The sequence below is a fragment of the Balaenoptera ricei genome, chromosome 3 (assembly GCF_028023285.1).
Source record: "Balaenoptera ricei isolate mBalRic1 chromosome 3, mBalRic1.hap2, whole genome shotgun sequence".
In the NCBI taxonomy this organism is placed as follows: domain Eukaryota; kingdom Metazoa; phylum Chordata; class Mammalia; order Artiodactyla; family Balaenopteridae; genus Balaenoptera; species Balaenoptera ricei.
The window spans coordinates 95550955-95571644 of NC_082641.1; the positions used below are offsets into that span (position 1 = coordinate 95550955).

Consider the following 20690-nt stretch of genomic DNA (forward strand, 5'->3'; position numbering starts at 1 on the left):
CTCCCTGTTCCCTGAGACACAGCAATATTGAAATTAGACCAGTTAATAATCCGACAGTGGCCTCTAAGTTCAAGTGAAAGGAGGAGTTGCATGTCTCTCACTTTAAATCAAAAGCAAGATATGATTAAGCTTAGTGAGGAAGGCATGTTGAAAGCTAAGGAAGGCTGAAAGCTTAGCTCTTGCACCGGTTAGCCAAGCTGTGAATGCAAAGGAAGAGTTCTTGATGGAAATTAAAAGTGCTGCTGCAGTGAGCACACAGATGATAAGAAAGTGAAACAGCCTTATTGCTGATGTGAAAAAAGTTTAGTGGTCTGAATAAAAGGTCAAACCAGCCATAACATTCCCTTAAGCCAAAGCCTAATCCAGAGCAAGGCGCTAACTCTTCAACTCTACATGAAGGCTGAGAGAGGTGAGGATGCTGCAGAAGAAGAGTTTGAAGCTAGCAGAGGTGTAAGGAAAGAAGCCATCTCCATAACATGAAAGTGCAAGGTGAAGCAGCAAGTGCTGATGTAGAAACTACATTGAGTTATCCAGAAGATCTACCTAAGATAATGAACGAAGGTGACTGTACTAAACAACAGATTTTCAGTATAGACAAAAGAGCCTTCTGTTGGAAGAAGATGCCATCTAGGATGTGCCTGGCTTCAGTGATTCAAAGGATAGGCTGACTCTTTTGTTGGGGGCCAATGTAGCTGGTGACTTTGTTGAAGCCAGTGCTCATTTACCATTCCCAAAATCCTAGGGCCCTTAAGAATTATGCTAATGTTATGCTAAAATTGTGCTACTCTCCTTGTGTTCTATAAATGGAACAACAAAGCCAGATGACAGCACATCTATTTACAACATGGTCTACTGAATTTATTTTAAGCCCACTGTTAAGACCTACAGTTCAGAAAAAAAAGATTCCTTTCAAAATATTACTGCTCATTGACAATGCAGCTGGTTACCCAAGAGCTGTGATGGAAATGTACAGTGAGATTCATGTTATTTTCATGCTTGCTAATACAGTGTCCATTCTGCAGCCCACAGATCAAGGAGTCATTTTGACTTTCAACTCTTCTTTAAGAAATACATTTTGTAAGGCTATAGCTGCCATAGATGGTGATTCCTCTGATGGATCTGAGCAAAGTCAGTTGAAAACCTTCTGGGAAGGACTCACCGTTCTAGATGCCATTAAGAACATTATGATTCATGATGTTCACATTCACATTCACAGGAGTTTCACAGGAGTTTGGAAGAAGTTGATTCCAGCCTTCGTGGATGACTTGCAGGGGAGGGATTCAAGACTTTAGTGGAGGAAGTAACTGTAGCTGTGGTGGAAATAACAAGAGAACTAGAATTAGAAGCAGAGCCTGAAGATGTGACTGAATTGCTGCAGTCTCATGATAAAAAACTTGAGTGGATGAGGAGTTGCTTCTTAAGGATGAGCAAAGAAGTGATTTCTTGAGATAGAATCTACTCCTGTTGAGGATTCTGTAAAGATTGTTGTTATGACAACAAAGGACTTAGAATAATTCATAAACTTAGTTGATAAAGTATTTGCAGGGTTTGAGAGGACTGACTCCAATTTTGAAAGAAGTTCTCCTGTGGGTAAAATGCTATCAAGCAGCATTGCATGATTCCTTCTTTATGAAAGGAAGAGTCGATCAGTGAGGCAGACTTCACTATTGTCATATTCTAAGAAATTGGCACAGTCACCCCAGCCTTCAGCAGCCACCACCCTGAGGAGTCAGCAGCCACTGAGGCAAGACCCTCCACCAGGAAAAAGATTATGATTCATGGAAAGCTCAGATGATAGTTAGCATTTTTTAGCAATAAAGTATTTTTAAATTAAGGTATGTACATTTTTTTAGACATAATGCTGTTGCACACTTAGTAGACTACTGTATAGCTTAACGATAACATATACTCACTGGGAAACCAAAATAGTCATGTGACTCCCTTTATTATAATATTTGCTTTATTGTGGTCTAGAACGAAACCTTCAATATCTCCAAGGTTTGCCTTTATATACATCACATTTTATTTTCTTTACCCATCCATGGACACTGATGGACACTTAGGTTGTTCCCATATATTGGCTATTGTGTATAATGTTCTAATGAACATGAGAGTGTTTTTATCTTTTTAAGTTAGTATTTTCATTTTCTTCGGATAAGAACTTGGAAGTGGAATTGCTGGGTCATGTGGTAGTTCTATTTTTAATTTTTTGAGGAACCTCCATACTGGTTTTCATAGCAGCTGCACCAATTTACATTCCCACCAACATACACAAGGGTTCCATTTTCTCCACCTCCTCGCTAATACTCATTATTTTTGGCGTCTTTATAATAATCATTCTAATAGGTGTGAAGTGATACTTCATTGTGGTTTTAATTTGCATTTCCCTGATGATTAGTGGTGTTGAGCATCTTTTCATGTACCTTTTGGCCATCTGTATGTCTTCCTTGGAAAAATCTCTATTTAGATTTTCTGTCCTAATTTTAAAATTTGGATTGCTTCTGTATTTTTGCTACTGAGTTGTGTAAGTTCTTTATATATTTTGGATATTAACCTCTTATCAGGTATATGATTTGCAGATATTTTCTTCCATTCAGCAGGTTACCTATTTATTTTGTTGATGGTTTTCTTTGCTATACAGAAACTTTTTAGTTTGATGTATTCCGGGTCTTATATTTTGCCAAGTCATTTTTCTATTGGGATTTTTATCTTTTTCTTACTGGCATTTAAGTGTTCTTTATGTATGCTAGCAACTATTCCTTTGTCAGTTTTTATGTATTGCAGATATGTTTGTCATGTTTGTAGTTCTCTTAATTCTTTTTTCTGGTGTCACTTGAGCATTAAAAGTGCTTACTGGGCTTCCCTGGTGGCGCAGTGGTTAAGAATCCTCCTGCCAATGCAGGGGACACAGGTTTGAGCCCTGGTCTGGGAAGATCCCACATGCAGCGGAGCAACTGAAGCCCGCACGCCTAGAGCCCATGCTCCACAACAAGAGAAGCCACCGCAGTGAGAAGCCCATGCACCGCAACAAAGAGTAGCCCACACTCGCCGCAACTAGAGAAAAATCCACACGCAGCAACAAAGACTCAATGCAGCCAAAAATAAAATAAATAAATAAAGTTTTTAAAAAAAGTGCTTACTTTTGATGTGATCAAATTTGCCAACCTTTTCCTTTATGGTCATCATTATTTGTGTCTTATTTGAAAGTCCAGCACTATTACAATGTTATAAAGATATTCTTCTGTATTATATTTTTAAATTTTTGTAGCTTCACCGTTGACATTTATTTTTAATCAACCTGAGATTGATTTTTGAGTATGTGAGAGCTAGAAGTTCATTGTATTAGAACAAAAAGAAAAATTTTTATCCTGGCACCATTTATGGAAATGCCCTTCCATCCTTGCTAATCTGCAGTGAGTATTCTGTTTTAAATTAAATGACTATATTTATATGTGGGTGTGTTTCTGGTTCCATCAGTCAGTTTCCCTATTTCTGCACCAATATGTTGCCTTAATTACTGTGGCTTTACAATAATTCTTAATCTGGTCAGCAGGTCCTCTTATATTCCACTTGAGAGTGTCTTGTTATTCTAGTTCTCTGATTTCATATGTAAGTCATGAGAGGAGTCATATTTGGAGTCATAATCCGGTTTTCAAGTTCTCCCCCTACACCCTTGTTGGGATTTTGATTAGAATTGCCTTAAGTCTTTGGAGCATTTTGGGGAGATTGAGCATCTTTATAATATTGAATCATTCAATCTATAAGCATTGTACATTTTTTTATTTACTTAGGAATTCTTTAATTTTTTCAGTAAAGTGTTACATTTTCTCTTGCATTATTTTGTTGTTGTTGTTTCCTTTATTCCTAGGCACTGCATGGTTTTTGATGGTATCTTTTTAAAATTATATTTTACAACTCATACTTGCAGAAGGTTAGAATGGCAGTAGAATTTTCTATAATGTCTTTCTTTGTGTTCTTATTAAAACCTTTTACTAATTACAACACTTCTGTGTAAATTATGTTAGATTTTCTATGTGGAAAATCTTTTCATCTGTGACTGACTGTTTTGTTTCTTCCTTTGAAACTAATCCTTTGAAATTTGTTAATCATTTCCATGATTTTTTTTACAGTTTTATTTTTATCACCCCCAAATTTCTGTCAATACGTAATATTTAGTTTTGCCTGTTTCTGAATTTTATACTAATGGAATGATTACGTATCATTCTGGTACTTACTTTTTTCCCCTGCTGTAGACTGAATTGTGTACCCCCCAAATCCACATGTTGAAGCCCTAACCCTCAATTTGATGGTGTTTGGGATTGGAACTTTGGGAGATAATTAGGTTTAGATGAGATTATGAGGGTGGGGCCCTCATGATGTGATTAGTGCCCTTACCAGAAGAGATACCAGAGAACCTGTTCTTGCTGTTTTTCCCCATAAGGACATGTAAGGACACAATGAGAAGGTGGTTGTCTTCCAGCCAAGAAGAGATCACTCACCAGAACCCAACTATGCTGGCACCTCAGTCTTGAACCTTTAGCCTCCAGAATTGTGAGAAAATAAATTTCTGTTAGTTAAACCATCAGTCTGTGGTATTTTTTTAATGGCAACTTGAGCTATGGTAACTCTTTTTCTCCACATTAAACTTTTGAGAATCATTCATATTGATGGGTATAATATACCAATTTAATTTTTATTGCTTATAGGATTCTATTTTATAAGCATACCACAGGGACTTTCCTGGTGGCGCAGTGGTTAAGAATCCGCCTGCCAATGCAGGGGACATGGGTTCGAGCCCTGGTCCGGGAAGATCCCACATATCGTGGAGCAACTAAGCCCGTGCACCACAAGTACTGAGCCTGCGCTCTAGAGCCCACGAGCCACAACTATGGAAGGCCGCATGCCTAGAGCCCATGCTCCACAACAAGAGAAGCCACCGCAATGAGAAGCCTGTGCACCGCAACGCTTGCCGCAACTAGGGAAAGCCCACGCGCAGCAACGAAGACCCAATGCAGCCAAAAATAAATAAATTAATTAATTTAAAAAAAAAAAGAGTGCCGTAATTTATATGTGGTTGGTGGGCATTTGGGTTGTTTTCAGCTTTTTGTTGTTGTTATGGTGCTTTTATGAACATTCTTCTATGTGCTTCTTGGTATACAGGTTAAGAATTTATTATGTATATGTACTTCCCAATTTTCTATTGTTTTTGACCTTCAAAAATAATGGTTTCATATGGGTTATCATTGTACCTAGGAGTGGAGTGCTGGATTGTAAAACTTTTTGCCCAAGTGGTAATACCACTTACCTTCCCACTGGTAGGATGAGTTTCTTTGACTCCACATCTTTGTCAACATTTGATAGTGTCATAATTTTACATTTTTGCTAATATGGTACATGTGGAGTTATCTCATTGTTACTTTAACTTGTGTTTCATTTCATTACTAATGAGGTTTAGCATCTTTTTATTTGTTTATGGACCATCATATTTTCTTTCCTGTGAAATTCTTGTTCATGATTTTGCCCAGTTTTCTATTGCAGTGTTTGAAAAGCTGACTCTTCTTTACTGGGATATGAATTGCTTGGTGAATTTAATAAATACTAGTGAATCAATTCTTGGTTTTAGGCAGCGCTTATATAAAAATGAGTAAGATGGATAGACTCTTACTTCAATTTGCATTTAGTTAAACTTACTTAATTGGAAGCTCCAAACTTCTGTACTTTCTTCCATTAAAATATAGATTAGGTATGTGAATTGTTTATAACTTCATCTCTTTATTTCAGTTTACTCATTTGTAAAACAATGGGCTTTGACTAGTTAATATCTAGTGTCCCTTTTACTAGTGTCAATAATTCATGTGTCTGATATTTTTCTCGTTGGTTTTTGAAGCTGAGAAATAAGTTTTATTGAAGTGGTAAACTATAAAGTGCTGATTTTTTGTTTTGTTTTCAATTAAAAAATGTTGGGTTTTGTTTCTTTTAAGGTATGATAGGTTAGTTCTCCAAGGACTACACTCTTAGATGAATTTCCCAGACAGATACTACTACCTTTTATTTTTCAAATTCTTATAATGCTGTTAAACCTAGAAATTAGATCCTAACATATATGAATTATTCTTTCTCAGAGTGAAGATACACAACAGCAAATCATCAGGGAGACATTCCATTTGGTATCTAAGAGAGATGAAAATGTTTGTAATTTCCTAGAAGGAGGATTGTAAGTAAAGCATTTCATGGACATTTTTAATCTTTGACTATATGAGTGAAATATATACTGTTTAATCGTTTTTTCTTAAAATTTCCTAATTTGATTAATTGGATTGGGGGAATTAATTGCCATTTATGTTAACTATAAATCTAACTTAAATAATTTTTTGAAGATATTTAATCTTTTTCTTTTAAAAATTTATAAAGGCATTTTATATAAAGGTAGTATATTCATATGGCAAAAATTCAAACATTACACGGAAGTATAAAATGTAGACCAAGTCTTCCTCCTCCAGCTTTAGTCCTTCTTCCCAGTTTCTTGTGTATCCTTCTAGAAAATTAATTTTGCACTAACATATAAAAGTATAACCTTAAAACTTTTTACTTACGGGATCACACATGTATCCTGGTTTTTGTGTTGCTTGTTTGCACTTATATTTTGAAAAACTCTGCATATAAACCCATCTAAAGCAATCTCATTCTTTTTAATGGCTACAGAGTACTCCTTAGGGTGAATGGACCTGTTTTCATGAATTTAGATAGCACCCTTTATTTTATATTATGATCAATTCTGACATCTGCTTTTCAAATATATGTGTGTGTCTAGATAGACAGATTTGAATTCAGCTAAGACTTTTCTATTTTTAAAATGAATAAATAAAAATTGCTTATGATTAGTTTGCCAACTATTGTAAATAGTTTTAATTTAATGGGTTTCATGAAAATAATTTGTTCTCAAATAGTTTCATAAATGTTCCTTCCCGTGTTTATATGTTTAATTTCTTAACGAGATATTTCCTCAGTGACAATTCAAAAACTAAACGTTAGCTGAACCTCATTATGAATAATCAGAGATTAGTCTGAGCAACCTACACTTTTCTGTATTTTTAAGATGTGTGATGCATATTATGAAAAATAGTTTTCATAATAGAGAATTCATTCTTACCTGACTATAAATTACTTTTTATCATGTAGAAAGTTTACTTGCATTTCTTAAAAGGTTATGTCATGCTGCTCTTAAATTTGCAAATACACACCTATGATTTGTAAATTTTGCTGTTAACTCGAGGCCTCCAATTTAATAGTTGAGAGATGTACTTGCTTTCTGTTTTTGTATTTTAATTGTACTTTACTTATCTCTCTTAAACTGTAGTTGAGTTGTGTTTGCCATTACCATCGTTTCCCTTTATCTCAGCTCCTTAATCTTCTAATCTCATAGGAAATTAATCACCCAGCACAGTGCAAGAAATTGATTGGTCTAACCAGGGCACTGTTTGAACTAGGAAGTATGACTTGAGTTTGTAATTATTCTTTTCCAACCTTACAAAAAGTAGAAAGCAAATATTGCATCAGAGACAAGGCTGCACATCTGGTTTAGTCCTAGTTTTGTTACTAACAAGCTGGTTTCTTGGTTAGGTCACTTAAATTCTTTGCACCTCAGTTTTCTCCTCTTATGTTTAATAAGATATTTGGACTAAGGATTTCTAAAATTCCGTAGCTTTTATATCGTGTATTGCATTCTATATAAGAATTTGAATCAGTATTGTACTATAGTATAAAGATGAAATTATAACAAAAAGTGTACTTATATTAATATTTTGTTTTCTTTTAATAACTTTAATTGCCATTTTGAAACTTACAGTTTTCAAAAGTTTGTTCTTCTTTTAAAGCAGATCCAAACAAAAATTTAAGATAATCACTAAATTGCAGATTCAGGATGAAGTAAAGTCTGCTGTTGGTGCTTTTTGTCCCTTTCAAGGAACAGTTGCAATGATAGTCTATAAATACAACTCAGAGAATCTTTAAAGTGCTTGTACATATTTTTAAATTGCATACCTTTTCTCGATAGTAGGAGTTTTTAATTATTGTCAAAGATCATTTTCACTTTTGGTATTAGAGGATATAAAGTAATAAAAAATAATGATGTATACTTAGAGAAGCTGTTTCTACAAAACTTGTGAATTTAGTATTACTTTTATTGAGTGACAAATAGGGACTTCCCTGGCGGTCCAGTGGTTAAGACTCCACGCTTCCACTGCAGAGGGCATGGGTTTGATCCCTGATTGGGAACTAAGATCCCGCATGCTGCCCAGCGCGGCCAAAAAAAAAAATAAAAGAAATAGGTGTTATTTTCCTTTGTCTTGTTTGAATGTTCAGTTAGCTCTGATTACACTTAGCCTTGATTTTTTTATGTTTCGTTAGTGTTAAAGGGTCTTTTGAGAAGGTGAATGAATTGTTGTAAACTTAGCTATGGAACAGTTAAACTATATTTAGAAAAATAAGAGGTGTTTGTAATGATCCCTGAATTATTATTTTTAAAATGCTGAAATTCCAGTCAACATAAATAAAAATATTTGGCAAAAGGATTGAGTATCTCATAGCTCAGTTTTCTTGCACTTATATTCCAAAACAAAATGTGTTTTTGGAGAAGATCTTGATGGTAAATCTGTCCAACACTTAAGAAGAAATGTCATTTTTTTTTCCTAGTTGATAATCAGTGTTAAGCTGTGTAACTTACTGTGACCTATGGAGTTAAATCTAGTAAGCACTTAAAAATGCCCTATGATCTCATTTCTGCCTACTTCTCTGACCTAATCACTTACTAATCTTTCGTTGATCGCAGGCCTTCTTTTTCTTTCTTGAACACAGATACTTCCTTCTTGATGAAATTGCCTTTTTATTAGTTTACCTTTGCCTGAAATGCTCTTCTCTAAATTTTTTCATGGCAGGTTCCTTATCATTAGATCTCAGCCTAAACATCAACTCTTTTAACACCCAATAGGAAGTAGCAAATCCATCAATGTGGCATCTTCCTCTTTTGATTCTCTAAGTAGTACCTTCCACTCTGATAATATTTTCTTTGTTTGTTTATTGCTCCTTACCCACTTTCAGTACCTGGCACATAGTAAGTACTCAGTAAATAATTGAATGAATGAATGAACTAATATTAAGCATAGGCATCTTTTACTTGACTTCTCTGAAGAAAACAACCATCTAGTTCACTTGAATGCTATGTCATTAAATGTTACCTTTCATTTTATAGAAGGTTTTAAACAAATTGTCAGTTTTCTTGAACTAATGAAAATGTTTTTCATTTTGTAGCTATAACATTCCAATTGTTTTGTTTTGTCATTTAGATTAATTGGAGGATCTGACAACAAACTGATTTATAGACATTATGCAACATTATATTTTGTCTTCTGTGTGGATTCTTCAGAAAGTGAACTTGGCATTTTAGATCTAATTCAAGTAAGTTAACACTTGCCTCTTACTGTCTTAAACAACAATTTTGGCATTTCAATTTTTTAAAACTTCTGTGTTCTAAATTTTCTAAAATGATGTTTTGTTTGGTAAGAAATAAGTGTTCCATAGTAGATGTTGGGTGGATAAAAGAGGGATGAGGGATGTAGAAGCACAGAGTCATTTAATCTAATTAAGACTAACTGCAACTAATTTCCTCATGCCCTTTTTTCCTGTTCATGTAAGTCACCACAAGAACCCCAACGCTCGTGGGTCTTTTACTATATGTATCCAGGTCTAACCCCCAAACCCACCCCTTTCTATCTCCTGAAAATCTTTCATAATGGCCCCGGAACTCAAGGTCAGTCATCAGCAAATTTCTCCTTATTTTCAACCTCTTCTGTTAATATTATCTTCACCTTTTTGCTGTAGGTTAAATCTGGCTTCCCTGATGACACTACCTGCCACCTTCTCAAGTAGTAGCAGTTTTCTCTTTTGCTTTCTTCATACCACTGAGTCTGGAGGGTGTTCTCTTTGCTTCTCATTACATTTTCCAGACATTTTTCTCTTCTAAAACATCTCCAGACTTTATCTCATGTTCTCAAACTATACCTACTTCTACCAATCCGGTTGCAGTAATCTCTCATTCCCACTCCCTATTCATTGGAGATTTTGTCAAAAACTTTTCAGTGGTCTGAGATTTTACTCTACCTGCAAGCTAACAAGTTAACTACCACAGTTTCATGTATGCTGACAGAAGATGGGAGATTTCGGGGCCAGAAACAAAGGACTTTATTTCTGACAGCCAAAGCAGTAGTCAAAGTGACAGCATTTGCTTACACTGGTTACTCAAGTCCCAGTTGCTAAAGTGTGACTTGATAAGGTGCAGGTAAGACCTGCACACACAGTGGATTGAGTTATAGGAGAGGAAGCCCAAGCTTAGTGAACTGGAATCTTTTATAATGGACACTAAGCATATCTGCCCATGTCCTGGAGGAAGAGAATATCTTCCAAGCAAAGTATAGTTAAACCTACCCTTTGCTTTAGAGGGAAACACTATCTATTTTCCAGGGCTGTTGGCTATACAAGCTTGCTTGAAAAGATAATCCACAATAAAGGCAGTCAGTACCTCTGTTCACATGATGTGCAGGAATGGAACACCCATAGAGAATTGTCTCCTAACAGATTTTAGTTCTTAGTTCACTGACATTCACTCCAGTACTACTTGTGTTATAATTCTTGGTTATTTCAACATTCATGTGGATAGTTCATTCAGTACACTGGTATCTTCAAACTGGAATTCCTCTTCTCCAATGAATTTTGCCCGTTACCCCACTTCACTATTCATTTCTAGACCATGTCTTTATCCAGACTTAAGTCCCTCCATCATCTTAATTTCACAGTTTCCACTCTCTGCTACCATCTCTTATCTTTTCTTATCACAATTACTGTTACTCCAACAGTTCTTTGAGCCCATTGGGACCTTCAGTCCCTTTTTTTGTTGGTTTTTTTTGAGGATAAAAATTTTTATTGACAGTTTTCTAGGTATAGTTATACATTTTTGAACTGTTCAATGTTTATTAATAGATAAATGGCAGCTTTAGAATAATAGACATGTTTATATCCAGAATCCTGTATTCTCTTTCTGTGTTCCTTATATCTTTTCAGTGTGTCTTTGGAACCTTCTGTCTTCTTTTAAATCTATCTTCTCACTGTCCCTGATCCTCCTGATGTCTTACTCTCCTTGCCCAGCTTAAACTCCGTGGTCAGTCATGATAATCATAGGCTTGTATATACTCAGCTCTTTGCCTGAATCCACACATCTGAACATACTTAGAGAAAAAAAAGATAACCATACATGCTGGCCTCACTTTAAATTCGTGATCTGTGACCTCAGTGATTCCTTAATGCTACCCAGTAATCACATTACATTTCCCTGGTCATTTCACTCTCCCACACTCCTAGATAACTGCTGATACATTCTCCTCCCCTCTCAAACCTGTAGCACTTCTAACGTGTAGCTTCCAAGTTTAGTAGGCAATCAGAAGCAATCAGAAGGGAACTTCTACAGACTCTGTTATCTGTGTCCTTGTACTCTCTTCTATAAGAGATGAATGAACTTTGCTCCTAGCTAAGGCCAACTCACCCACTTATGTACTAGTTTACTTCTTCCTCATTGCTCTAGCTTTTTTCCCTCTTCAGTATCATTTTTTCCTCTCTTCTAGATCATTCCCGCTAGTCTATAATATGTTAATATGTTCTTCCATCTTTAAAAAAAAAAATTCTGTCCCTACTTCCTTCTCCAGCCACTGCCTCATTTCTTTCCCTCTCTTTATAGCAAAACACTTTAAAAACATTTTCTGTACGCAATGTCTCAAATTTTTCTTCTGCCATTCTTTCTTGTACACATTCTAATCAGGTTTTTCAGCTCTACTGTTGCTGAATCCAAAGGTTCTCATCAGTCCTCCTTTATTTGATTAAGATTGTTTATTACTCTCTTCTTCATGAAATATCTTCTTCACTTGGCTTCTAGGATACCTGGTTTGCATCCTACTACTTTAGTTGCTTCATTTTAGTTTCTTGATCTCCCTTATGTCTTCTTCTTTGGCAAATCCTGTTGATTATGCAGAATCCACTTACTGCTCTCTGCACTGCCTCCACATGGGTCCACGCCACCATCAGCTCTTGCCTGGACTATGTCAGTAGTTTTCTGACTGGTCTTTCTGCTTCCACTGTCCTTTCCTTTTTGTCTTTTCTCAGTAAAACAGCCAGAGTGATACTATTCAAATATGTTACATTTTACACTTTTCCATTTTGAGTTCTTCAGTGGCTTCCCTTCTCACTAAGAGTAAAAGCCAAATTCCTTATAAATGACCCATGAGGCCTCACATGATCTGACTCCCCTCGCCAAACCCTACTACTTATCTTACTTCATTTTCTACTCTTTTCCCCTTTGCTCCATCGGCACTGTCCTCCTTGTTCCTCAGATATACCAGCATGCTTTTACCTCAGAGCCTTTGTACTTGCTGATCTTTCTACCTAGATTGTTCTTCCCTCATCGATTATTATTTTGATGCTGTTGCTGGTCTTAATGGTTATGATAGCATGGTTGTTATATCTTAAAAGGGAATTATGTGGGGAGTTGTCAAAAACCAAATATCCTACATCATACCTGAAGTAAATTCTATCATGTATTTGTGGAAAATGGAAACTATGTCTTGTGTTTTGGAAAAAGTTTTTAGCCATTATTATTTGAAATGTTGGTAATTTGTCTTGATACTAAATAAGATACAGAAAAAAGAATTTCAGGAGGATTGTCTTATTGTCCCATTTCTAACGTAGGCTTGAGCTGTTTTTATAAGAAGATCCTATTGAGTTATTACATGTTGATCTATCATGTCACAAAAAAAGAAACTTTCTGTAATTTACCTTACAGGGATGAATTCTGTCACTACCTTGAACATGTTGGAAGTTCTGTAGTTGCTGTCTTTCCCCTGTGGTTATTACAGATCATTAAATACTTAAGAGGGAGTGCTGAGCATGCGTAAGTCAGGCACTTTAAAAACATTGGTTGAGTGAACAAAGATGGAAGGGAGTAGCTTATTGTTTCTGCTTCTGTTGCATGAAACAGCTATTCAGAGTTTATTTAGAACTGATTTTCTTGCTTTGTCCATCCTCTAGTTTTGAGAAATATAATAAAAGTGGAAAATTATAAATCAAGAGAGTTTAGACCAAAGCCTCTTGGTTTTGTATTTTCTTTAGGGAATGGGTCAGGAAAACTTAGTAAACATCAACATGTGATGACTAAACATAGTTTCACTTGGTTTTTTTTGAATGTTTGTGTTTTACTTTTATTTACATTTCTAGAACTGTTTAAAATACAGAAAAACACAAAGGATAAAACAATAAATACCTATATTCCTATCATCCAGAATTAAAACTTTTTAAAAAATTTTTTTGAATTTTTGAATTTTATCATTTTGGTTTTTTGAACATTAAAAATGATATAATTCAAATGATCATTAGAAGCTTATATTTTTATGCAAAGGTTTTGTGTTTCTAAGGTATGTACGTATTGTCCCAGATTTGACTTTTTACCTTATATAAAATCTGAGAGAAGGAATTCTTAGTAAATTCCATGTGGGAATTATACTAGTATATCACCAAGTTGAATAATCAGCTTCTGTTTTGTTTTCTTTTAATTCTTTGTTAGTTGGGGAAAAAAAGGTGATCTTTTTTTGTTTCTGGTGTGTACTATTTTAATGTGATATTGATTACAATATAAGCTAGTTTCAGAGTTGATGGCTAGCCTTTTTTGAAGTCCTTTCTGTTATAGCATGTTGTCATTGGAAGTGTTAAAATATTTACAGAGTGAGAATAGAAGTTAATTAAATATTAATGTTGGTTGTTTGAGTTATTTATAAGCAGTCATATTGTCCTCAATTAATTTAGTTGCCACGCTGATATGGAGGCATAAAAGTTCACTAGATAATTCCAAATTTTGTAACAGTTTTCTGTATCACATGTAGCAATTATATCATCATCAGCCTTGTTCAGTTATAGTTAGGAAAAAATTGAGGACTAACAACTAAACTTATCTTTAGGTTTAGAAAGGTAAGTTTTGACCATGGTGTTAGAATATGTATATAAATTAGAGCTGTTATGTATATAGCATTTGTCAGTACTACAGTACTGAGTGTTAGACTGAGTTTTGTGAAGTTATTTTACTTATTGCTATTAGTGTTAATTTAGTATGATACTGAGCAAGTCATTTAATGTTAATAGACCTTGCATTTTTCACCTGTAAAGTATGCCTGTTTCAGTATGCTGCCTATAGACCTCATGAGTTGTTAGAAATATCAGTGAATTAAAGCAAAGTAGTAGTGGTTAAAACCATTCAGGCCCTTCTCTGTACTGGCTATATAACTTTGGGCAAGTTATTTAACCTCTTTGACCCTGATTTTGCTCATCTGCAAAGTGGAGGTAATAATAATAATAATAATAATACCAACTCATAGAACATGTGAAAGCATTAAAAAAAGATAGTGTATGTGAAGCCTGTCACTAAATGACTGACCTGAAGTAGTCAGTGGTTTTTAGCTAACATTATCGTTAAAGCATATATTTTATAAGGAAGGCATATAATTTCATTATATATTATATATATATTTCATTATATATGTATTTCATTATATATTCCAAACTGAATTGGGTAAAGAAGTCCTTTTCTTTTTCTTTTTCATTTTTACAAGAATTTGTGAATCTTTTTATCCTATATGTTCTTTGATGGCTTTGAAGGAATTCTGCATTGTGATAGAATTACATGATAAGAATAGGTTTAATTGAGGAAACTTGTAAGCCAAGAATACTTAAGAAAGATCCCCTGATCTTCCCACTATCTCATAGGAAGCTGCGCGGATGTAGATACTACTAAACATAGAATAATTTGCCAATAGAGGCCTCACCCCTCCCACTCCACATCATTGTTCTTTTTTTTTTTTTTTTTTAAAGGAACTCCTTTATTTATTTATTTATTTATTTTTGGCTGTGTTGGGTCTTCATTTCTGTGTGAGGGCTTCCTCTAGTTGTGGCAAGTGGGGGCCACTCTTCATTGCGGTGCGCGGGCCTCTCACTATCCCGGCCTCTCTTGTTGTGGAGCACAGCCTCCAGACGCGCAGGCTCAGGAGTTGTGGCTCACGGGCTTAATTGCTCCGCGGCATGTGGGATCTTCCCAGACCAGGGCTCGAACCCGTGTCCCCTGCATTGGCAGGCAGATTCTCAACCACTGCGCCACCAGGGAAGCCCCATTGTTCTCTTTTATTACAAGGGTAGGCTCATTGAAAGCATCCTTGTCAGTGGGGTGGCATATACATTACTTAAGCTTTGAGCTACACACGTTTAGGTGCCACGTGTCTTTAAGAGTTGCCTGGGAAAACTCGCTGACCAGCTCTTGAGGACTGTGGGAAGTTGCAGCTCACCTATTGGAGGACTGAGTGGGATAAACCCCTGGTCCCATGGAGAGATGAGTTCTGGTGCAGTTCCTCCTGCTGGAGAAAGAGAGAGCCCTGGCCCAATTTGTTTATTTTCCAGGCAATCCAGAGTGAATGCCCAGGATCATTTTAGGAAAATTCTATGGTGTTTACTACACCATACTGTGTTACCAGAGTATTAAAAACTTCTGTTTTTAATAAGATTTGTTTCTTACATATGTAGGAAACCAAAAAATAGTTCTATAAACAATTTGAATTGGACACTGTTAGAGTGATTCAGCATTCTTTTTTTTTAAAATTTATTTATTTAATTTATTTATTTTTGACTGTATTGGGTCTTCATTGCTGCGTGTGGGCTTTCTCTAGTTGCGGCTAGCAGGGGCTACTCTTCGTTGCGGTACGTGGGCTTCTCATTGCGGTGGCTTCTCTTGTGGAGGCACGCAGGCTTCAGTAGTTGTGGCACACGGGCTCAGTAGTTGTGGCACACAGGCTTAGTTGCTCCGCAGCATATGGGATCTTCCCAGACCAGGGCTAGAACCCATGTCCCCTGCATTGGCAGGCGGATTCTTAACCACTGCGCCACCAGGGAAGCCCGATTCAGCATTCTTAAAATCCTTTTCCTATCTTATTTTCATTGTTGAAAAGTCTGATTTACAATAATTGGAAATGTAATAATTCACTTTTCAGTTATTTACATTGCTTCTTCTTAATGATAAACCCAGGTAACAATTTGATGATAGTTACCATTCTAATTTACATGTTTTGTTGACCTCTCAGCAGTCCTCTTGGGAGGCATTATTGTGTTTGGAGTTAGATGGTATGGGTTTAAGTATTGGCTGTGTCATCTAACAATTCTATATCTTTGAGCAAATTACTTAGTCTTATTCATCCCCAATTTTCTTGTCTGTAAATGTTGATATTCATACCTACCTTGCCAGCATTGTTATAAGAATTGGAGCTAATGTATATAAAGCAGTCAGCACAGGGCCTAGAAGATAGTAGACACATTGTTATTACTTACTTTATAGTGGTGAAGAAAGTATTTTGGAACTCAAGTACTTAAAGTCAGAATTTTGGAGCTAGAAGTAACTTAAAATTTATTTTTTTCCCCTTCAAAGTAGGTTTGAGAGAGTGAAAAACTCAGGTTATGTTGGTATTTTTCTTTGGTTTATGGTGAATTCCTTATTTCTCAGTGTAGAATAGTAGGTTTCAGGGAGGGATTGGATATAGAGGAGAAGAGTTCCTTTTTAGCTTGGTTTTTCAAAAATTTTTTTCTTTAAAAATTAAAAAAAAACTTTTCATGTTGAAATTATTTCAGACTTAGAAAAGTGGCAAATATAATGCAAAGAATTTTTGCATACCGTATCTTCATCCAGATTCCTCAAATTTAACATCTTCCATAACCTCAAGTAGGGAAATAAAATCAGGAAATTTACATTGATAGAATACTATTATCTAATCTGCAGATCTTATTTAAAATTTGCCAGTTGTCCCATTAATGTAATTTTTCTTGTTTAGAGTTCAATTCAGGTTACATATAGTGTTAGTTTTCTTGTCTCCTTTACTCTGTTATAGTTCTTCATCTGTCTTCCATTCATGTCTTTCTTACCTTGATCCTTTGAAGAGTACTAGCCAGTTATTTTGTAGAGTATTCCTCAGTTTGGATTTGATGTTTCTTAATGATTAAATTCGGATTATGTATTTTCAAATATCACAAGTGATGTTATGTCCTTCTCAGTGCATCATATTCAGGAGATACATGATGTCATTTTGCCCCATTACTTGTGATATTTATTCTGATTCCTTGGTTAATGAGGTGCCTGCCAGGTTTACCTACTTAAACTTCCATTTTCCCTTTGTGCTTAGAAGTATCGTATGGGTAATAATTTTGAGTATATAAATATCCTTTTTCTAATCATAATTTGGTCATTAGTTTTAGCATCTGTTGATGATTCCTGCCTGAAAGAATTATTGTGGTGTTTGCCAAATAGTGATTTTTCCATCATGATTTCTATACTTATTAGTTGATATTCTGTAAGGAAAAGCTAAGATTTTTTTTCATTTTATTTTGTTTTAAGTCTGTTCAAGATACCAATTGTACCATATTCAATTATACACAAGAGAATATCTTTCAAGGCCAAATACCATTAAAAAAATCAACTTTTGCTTGGAAGTTTAAATGGAGTTCTAACAATTGATGTCACTATGAGTTTTTTAAATGTTCTTGGAGTAGCTTCTGTGCACCAAAAGAAATAATTCAGAGGCTACTTTCATATTCTAAATTAATATTTGATATGTTAGCCTTACAAATTCAAAACCCTACTTCTTCCTTAGGTGTCTAAATCCAACATACAAATCATATTAAGTCACTTTAATGGAGAGACTACAATGTAATTAAATTTCCTATAGTACAAGAAGTCTGCTTTGCACAATACTGTTGTTAATTTGGGTGATAAAAGTATGGACAGTTAAAAGTTTTGTTTTACACTTTTATGTGTTTTCTAAATTTTCTAAATAATCACTTCTTACTACATTAAAAATAAAAGATGATTTTTGTTGTTGTTGGAGAGAGTATGTCTAGTGAATAAGAGTGTGGGTTCTGCCATGAGACTTTCTGGATTTTAGTGAGGACTCTCCTACCTAACTTTGCTAGTAGTTAGTTAACTTTGTACTTTAAATTACTCTTCTGCAGATGGTTGATAAAAAGTACCTGCCTTATGGGATTACTGTGAAGGATTAAATAAAATAATCTACTGAAAGCACTTGGAACAATTGCAGTGCCATAATAGTATATACTCAATAAGTGCTGTTATCATTGTTAGCTTTTAAATTTTAAAAAAATTTTTATTTAAAAAAATAGAAAGAAATAAATCACACAATATGAATCATTGAGTTCTTTAAGAACTCTTAAAGAATCATTATGACATCAATATAGAAGACAGATAGTCCTTTCATCAACTCTTAATTTTTCCATATTGAAGTCAAGAGTTTAATATGTCTAAATTAACTGGTACATAGTAAATGCACAATAAATGTCTCTATTTTTACTGTTAGAAAAATATCCGTCATCACTGGCACATTAGTGTCTAGGTCAGGTTTAGTGGAAATCCGGTTCAGAATCCAGTCATAGGCTAGCCCGAGTGCTACTTACACACCTTAAACACCATACATTAAAGATTCTGAATATTATATGCAACAGTGCTGTATTCATAGTTGTTCTTCAAAGCTAATTAATCTGATTTTAAGTTCAGTCTGTGTTCCCTAGCTTTCTTGGTACATTTTTAGTGGTATTTTTTGATTCCTTACTTGAGCTAAGCCAGTATCTCTCTAGAACATCTTGCTGCTGACTGAAAAAAAATTTTTTTAGATCTCTTGGCATATTCTTAAATTTATGCCTTCTATTCTTGGGCTTAAGACTTTTCCTGTCTTATAACATGTCAGTTTAACATTTACATATTTTATTTAATATTATAGATTAGAAACAGTAAGAGCAATTCCTCCTGAAATTTAACAGAATTCCCCAAACCCAGAAAAAAAATTTCTTTTTTTAACCTAGAAACTCTAAAGGAGAGTCTGCCAAATAAGTGATATTGCTTAAGGATATTTTTGTGGCATTTATTTTATCTAGTGCACATTTTTATTTTTGCATCTGTGTATAGTATTATAATACTAGCTAAAATATATTGAGTACTTTTTTTGGTGAGATACTGTTCTAAGCCATTTATATTTATTATTTAATCAGTAAAACAACTCTGTGGCATAGGCACTATTATTATGCCCAAATGAGGCTTAGAATTAAATAACTTGCCCTAGATTTCATAGTCAGAGGCTAAGCTGGAATTTTAGTAGAGTACTAAGTACTCTTAAGTACTAAGCTGCTTTGGAATAGATTCCTGTTACCCTTTGTGATCCAGGCATATAGATTTGTAATTAAAGATAAAGGAAACACAAGGAAGTTTTGTTGATAGAAGGGCACAGGGAAGGGAGACTCTGTTTATATGTGGATGTGGCATTTTTCTGAATATCTCTTTTATATTTATTTTTGGAAAACTATGTAATTATTAAAATGAAGGAAAACTTAAAATATTATTCTTAGTAAATTAAAAGTAATTTTTCTTCCACCAGCCTTTGAATTCCCAAGGCCAGAGATTAATGAGTAGCTACTTAGTAGATAACAGTTATATTGAAATTAACTTTAAACTTTTATCATTTAAAAATGAAACACAAGAGGGTGCCATGTACCATGTTACTTCTAGTTTTTTAGTCTTTTTATCTTTCTCTTTGTGAAATATAATGCAACAGCAATTTTATTATTTTTTGGTTGTCCTGGCTAGAACCCCCAAGGCCCATTAATTTGTTTTTCTTAATTTCTTAACTTCAGTTTGTAGATTATTAGTTTTGTATTGACCTTGTCCATGTAACGAATCAGCAGTGTATATCTACCTTGGGGCTCTAGATTCTAATTACGTTAAATAATTCTTGCTAACTCAAAAGAAAATTAATGGAGAGTTTTTTGAAGTGGGTTTTTAAGTTTTCAACCAAACTTAGCATTTGAATGCCTTAAATCTTAAGAATTCTTTCCCTAAGTTAAGAACATGTAGTTGTAATGATATTTTGCTGCAGGGCACTTTTTTAAAAAGTATTTACATTGTTCATACTTGGTATTGTTCTGTTTTAAATATTGACAACCTTTTTTCTTTCTAAGTTAGTAAGCAAATCCCAAAAACTTGGAAACCACAGTATGTAGTTACCTTGCTTTTATATCAGTGTTTATTAGCAGCATTAGAATTTTCTCTTTCTGTTTTAATTTTGTAATCATATGTTTTGAACAGCCAGATAAATAGTACTGGCTTTTGTTTAGTAGATGTGTTTTCGGCAGTGTTCAGCACTTTATCTAAATTATTTAACTAAATCTTTAAGATAATCCGGAAAGGTAGATAGTTGTATAACTATTTTATAGTTCTGATATTTGGAGCAGTTAAGTGACGCTTAGGCTCACATAGCTAGGTAGTAGTTAAGGAGGAATTTGAAGCCAGGTCTTTCTGGTTTCCTCGCTACTTTGCTATACTGCCTCTATAGACAGCTCATATTTTTGGCACACTATAGTTCACCAGTGGCACATTCAATGCTACCAAGAAATTTTTTTCTCTCTTTGTCAAATATAGTCTACGTTCAGTGGGTTCCACTGATCCTTCATAAGTAATACATAAGTGAAGGGAAACTATTCAGACAGCATTTTCACCAAGATAGTCATCT

At 34.7% G+C, this 20690-nt stretch overlaps 1 protein-coding gene across 3 annotated transcripts in view; it reads left to right on the top strand.

The window, feature by feature from the left end:
- Positions 1-20690, top strand: part of AP3S1 (adaptor related protein complex 3 subunit sigma 1) — a 68711-nt gene that overhangs the window by 18343 nt on the left and 29678 nt on the right. For 2 of the 3 annotated variants that reach the window (XM_059916913.1, XM_059916912.1), the window contains exons 2-3: positions 6123-6214; positions 9342-9453. The exons of the other annotated variant lie outside the window; for it this stretch is intronic. In XM_059916913.1, coding sequence (XP_059772896.1) covers positions 6123-6214; positions 9342-9453 — 204 coding nt within the window. The remainder of the gene's footprint in view (positions 1-6122; positions 6215-9341; positions 9454-20690) is intronic. 3 annotated transcript variants of the gene reach the window in all.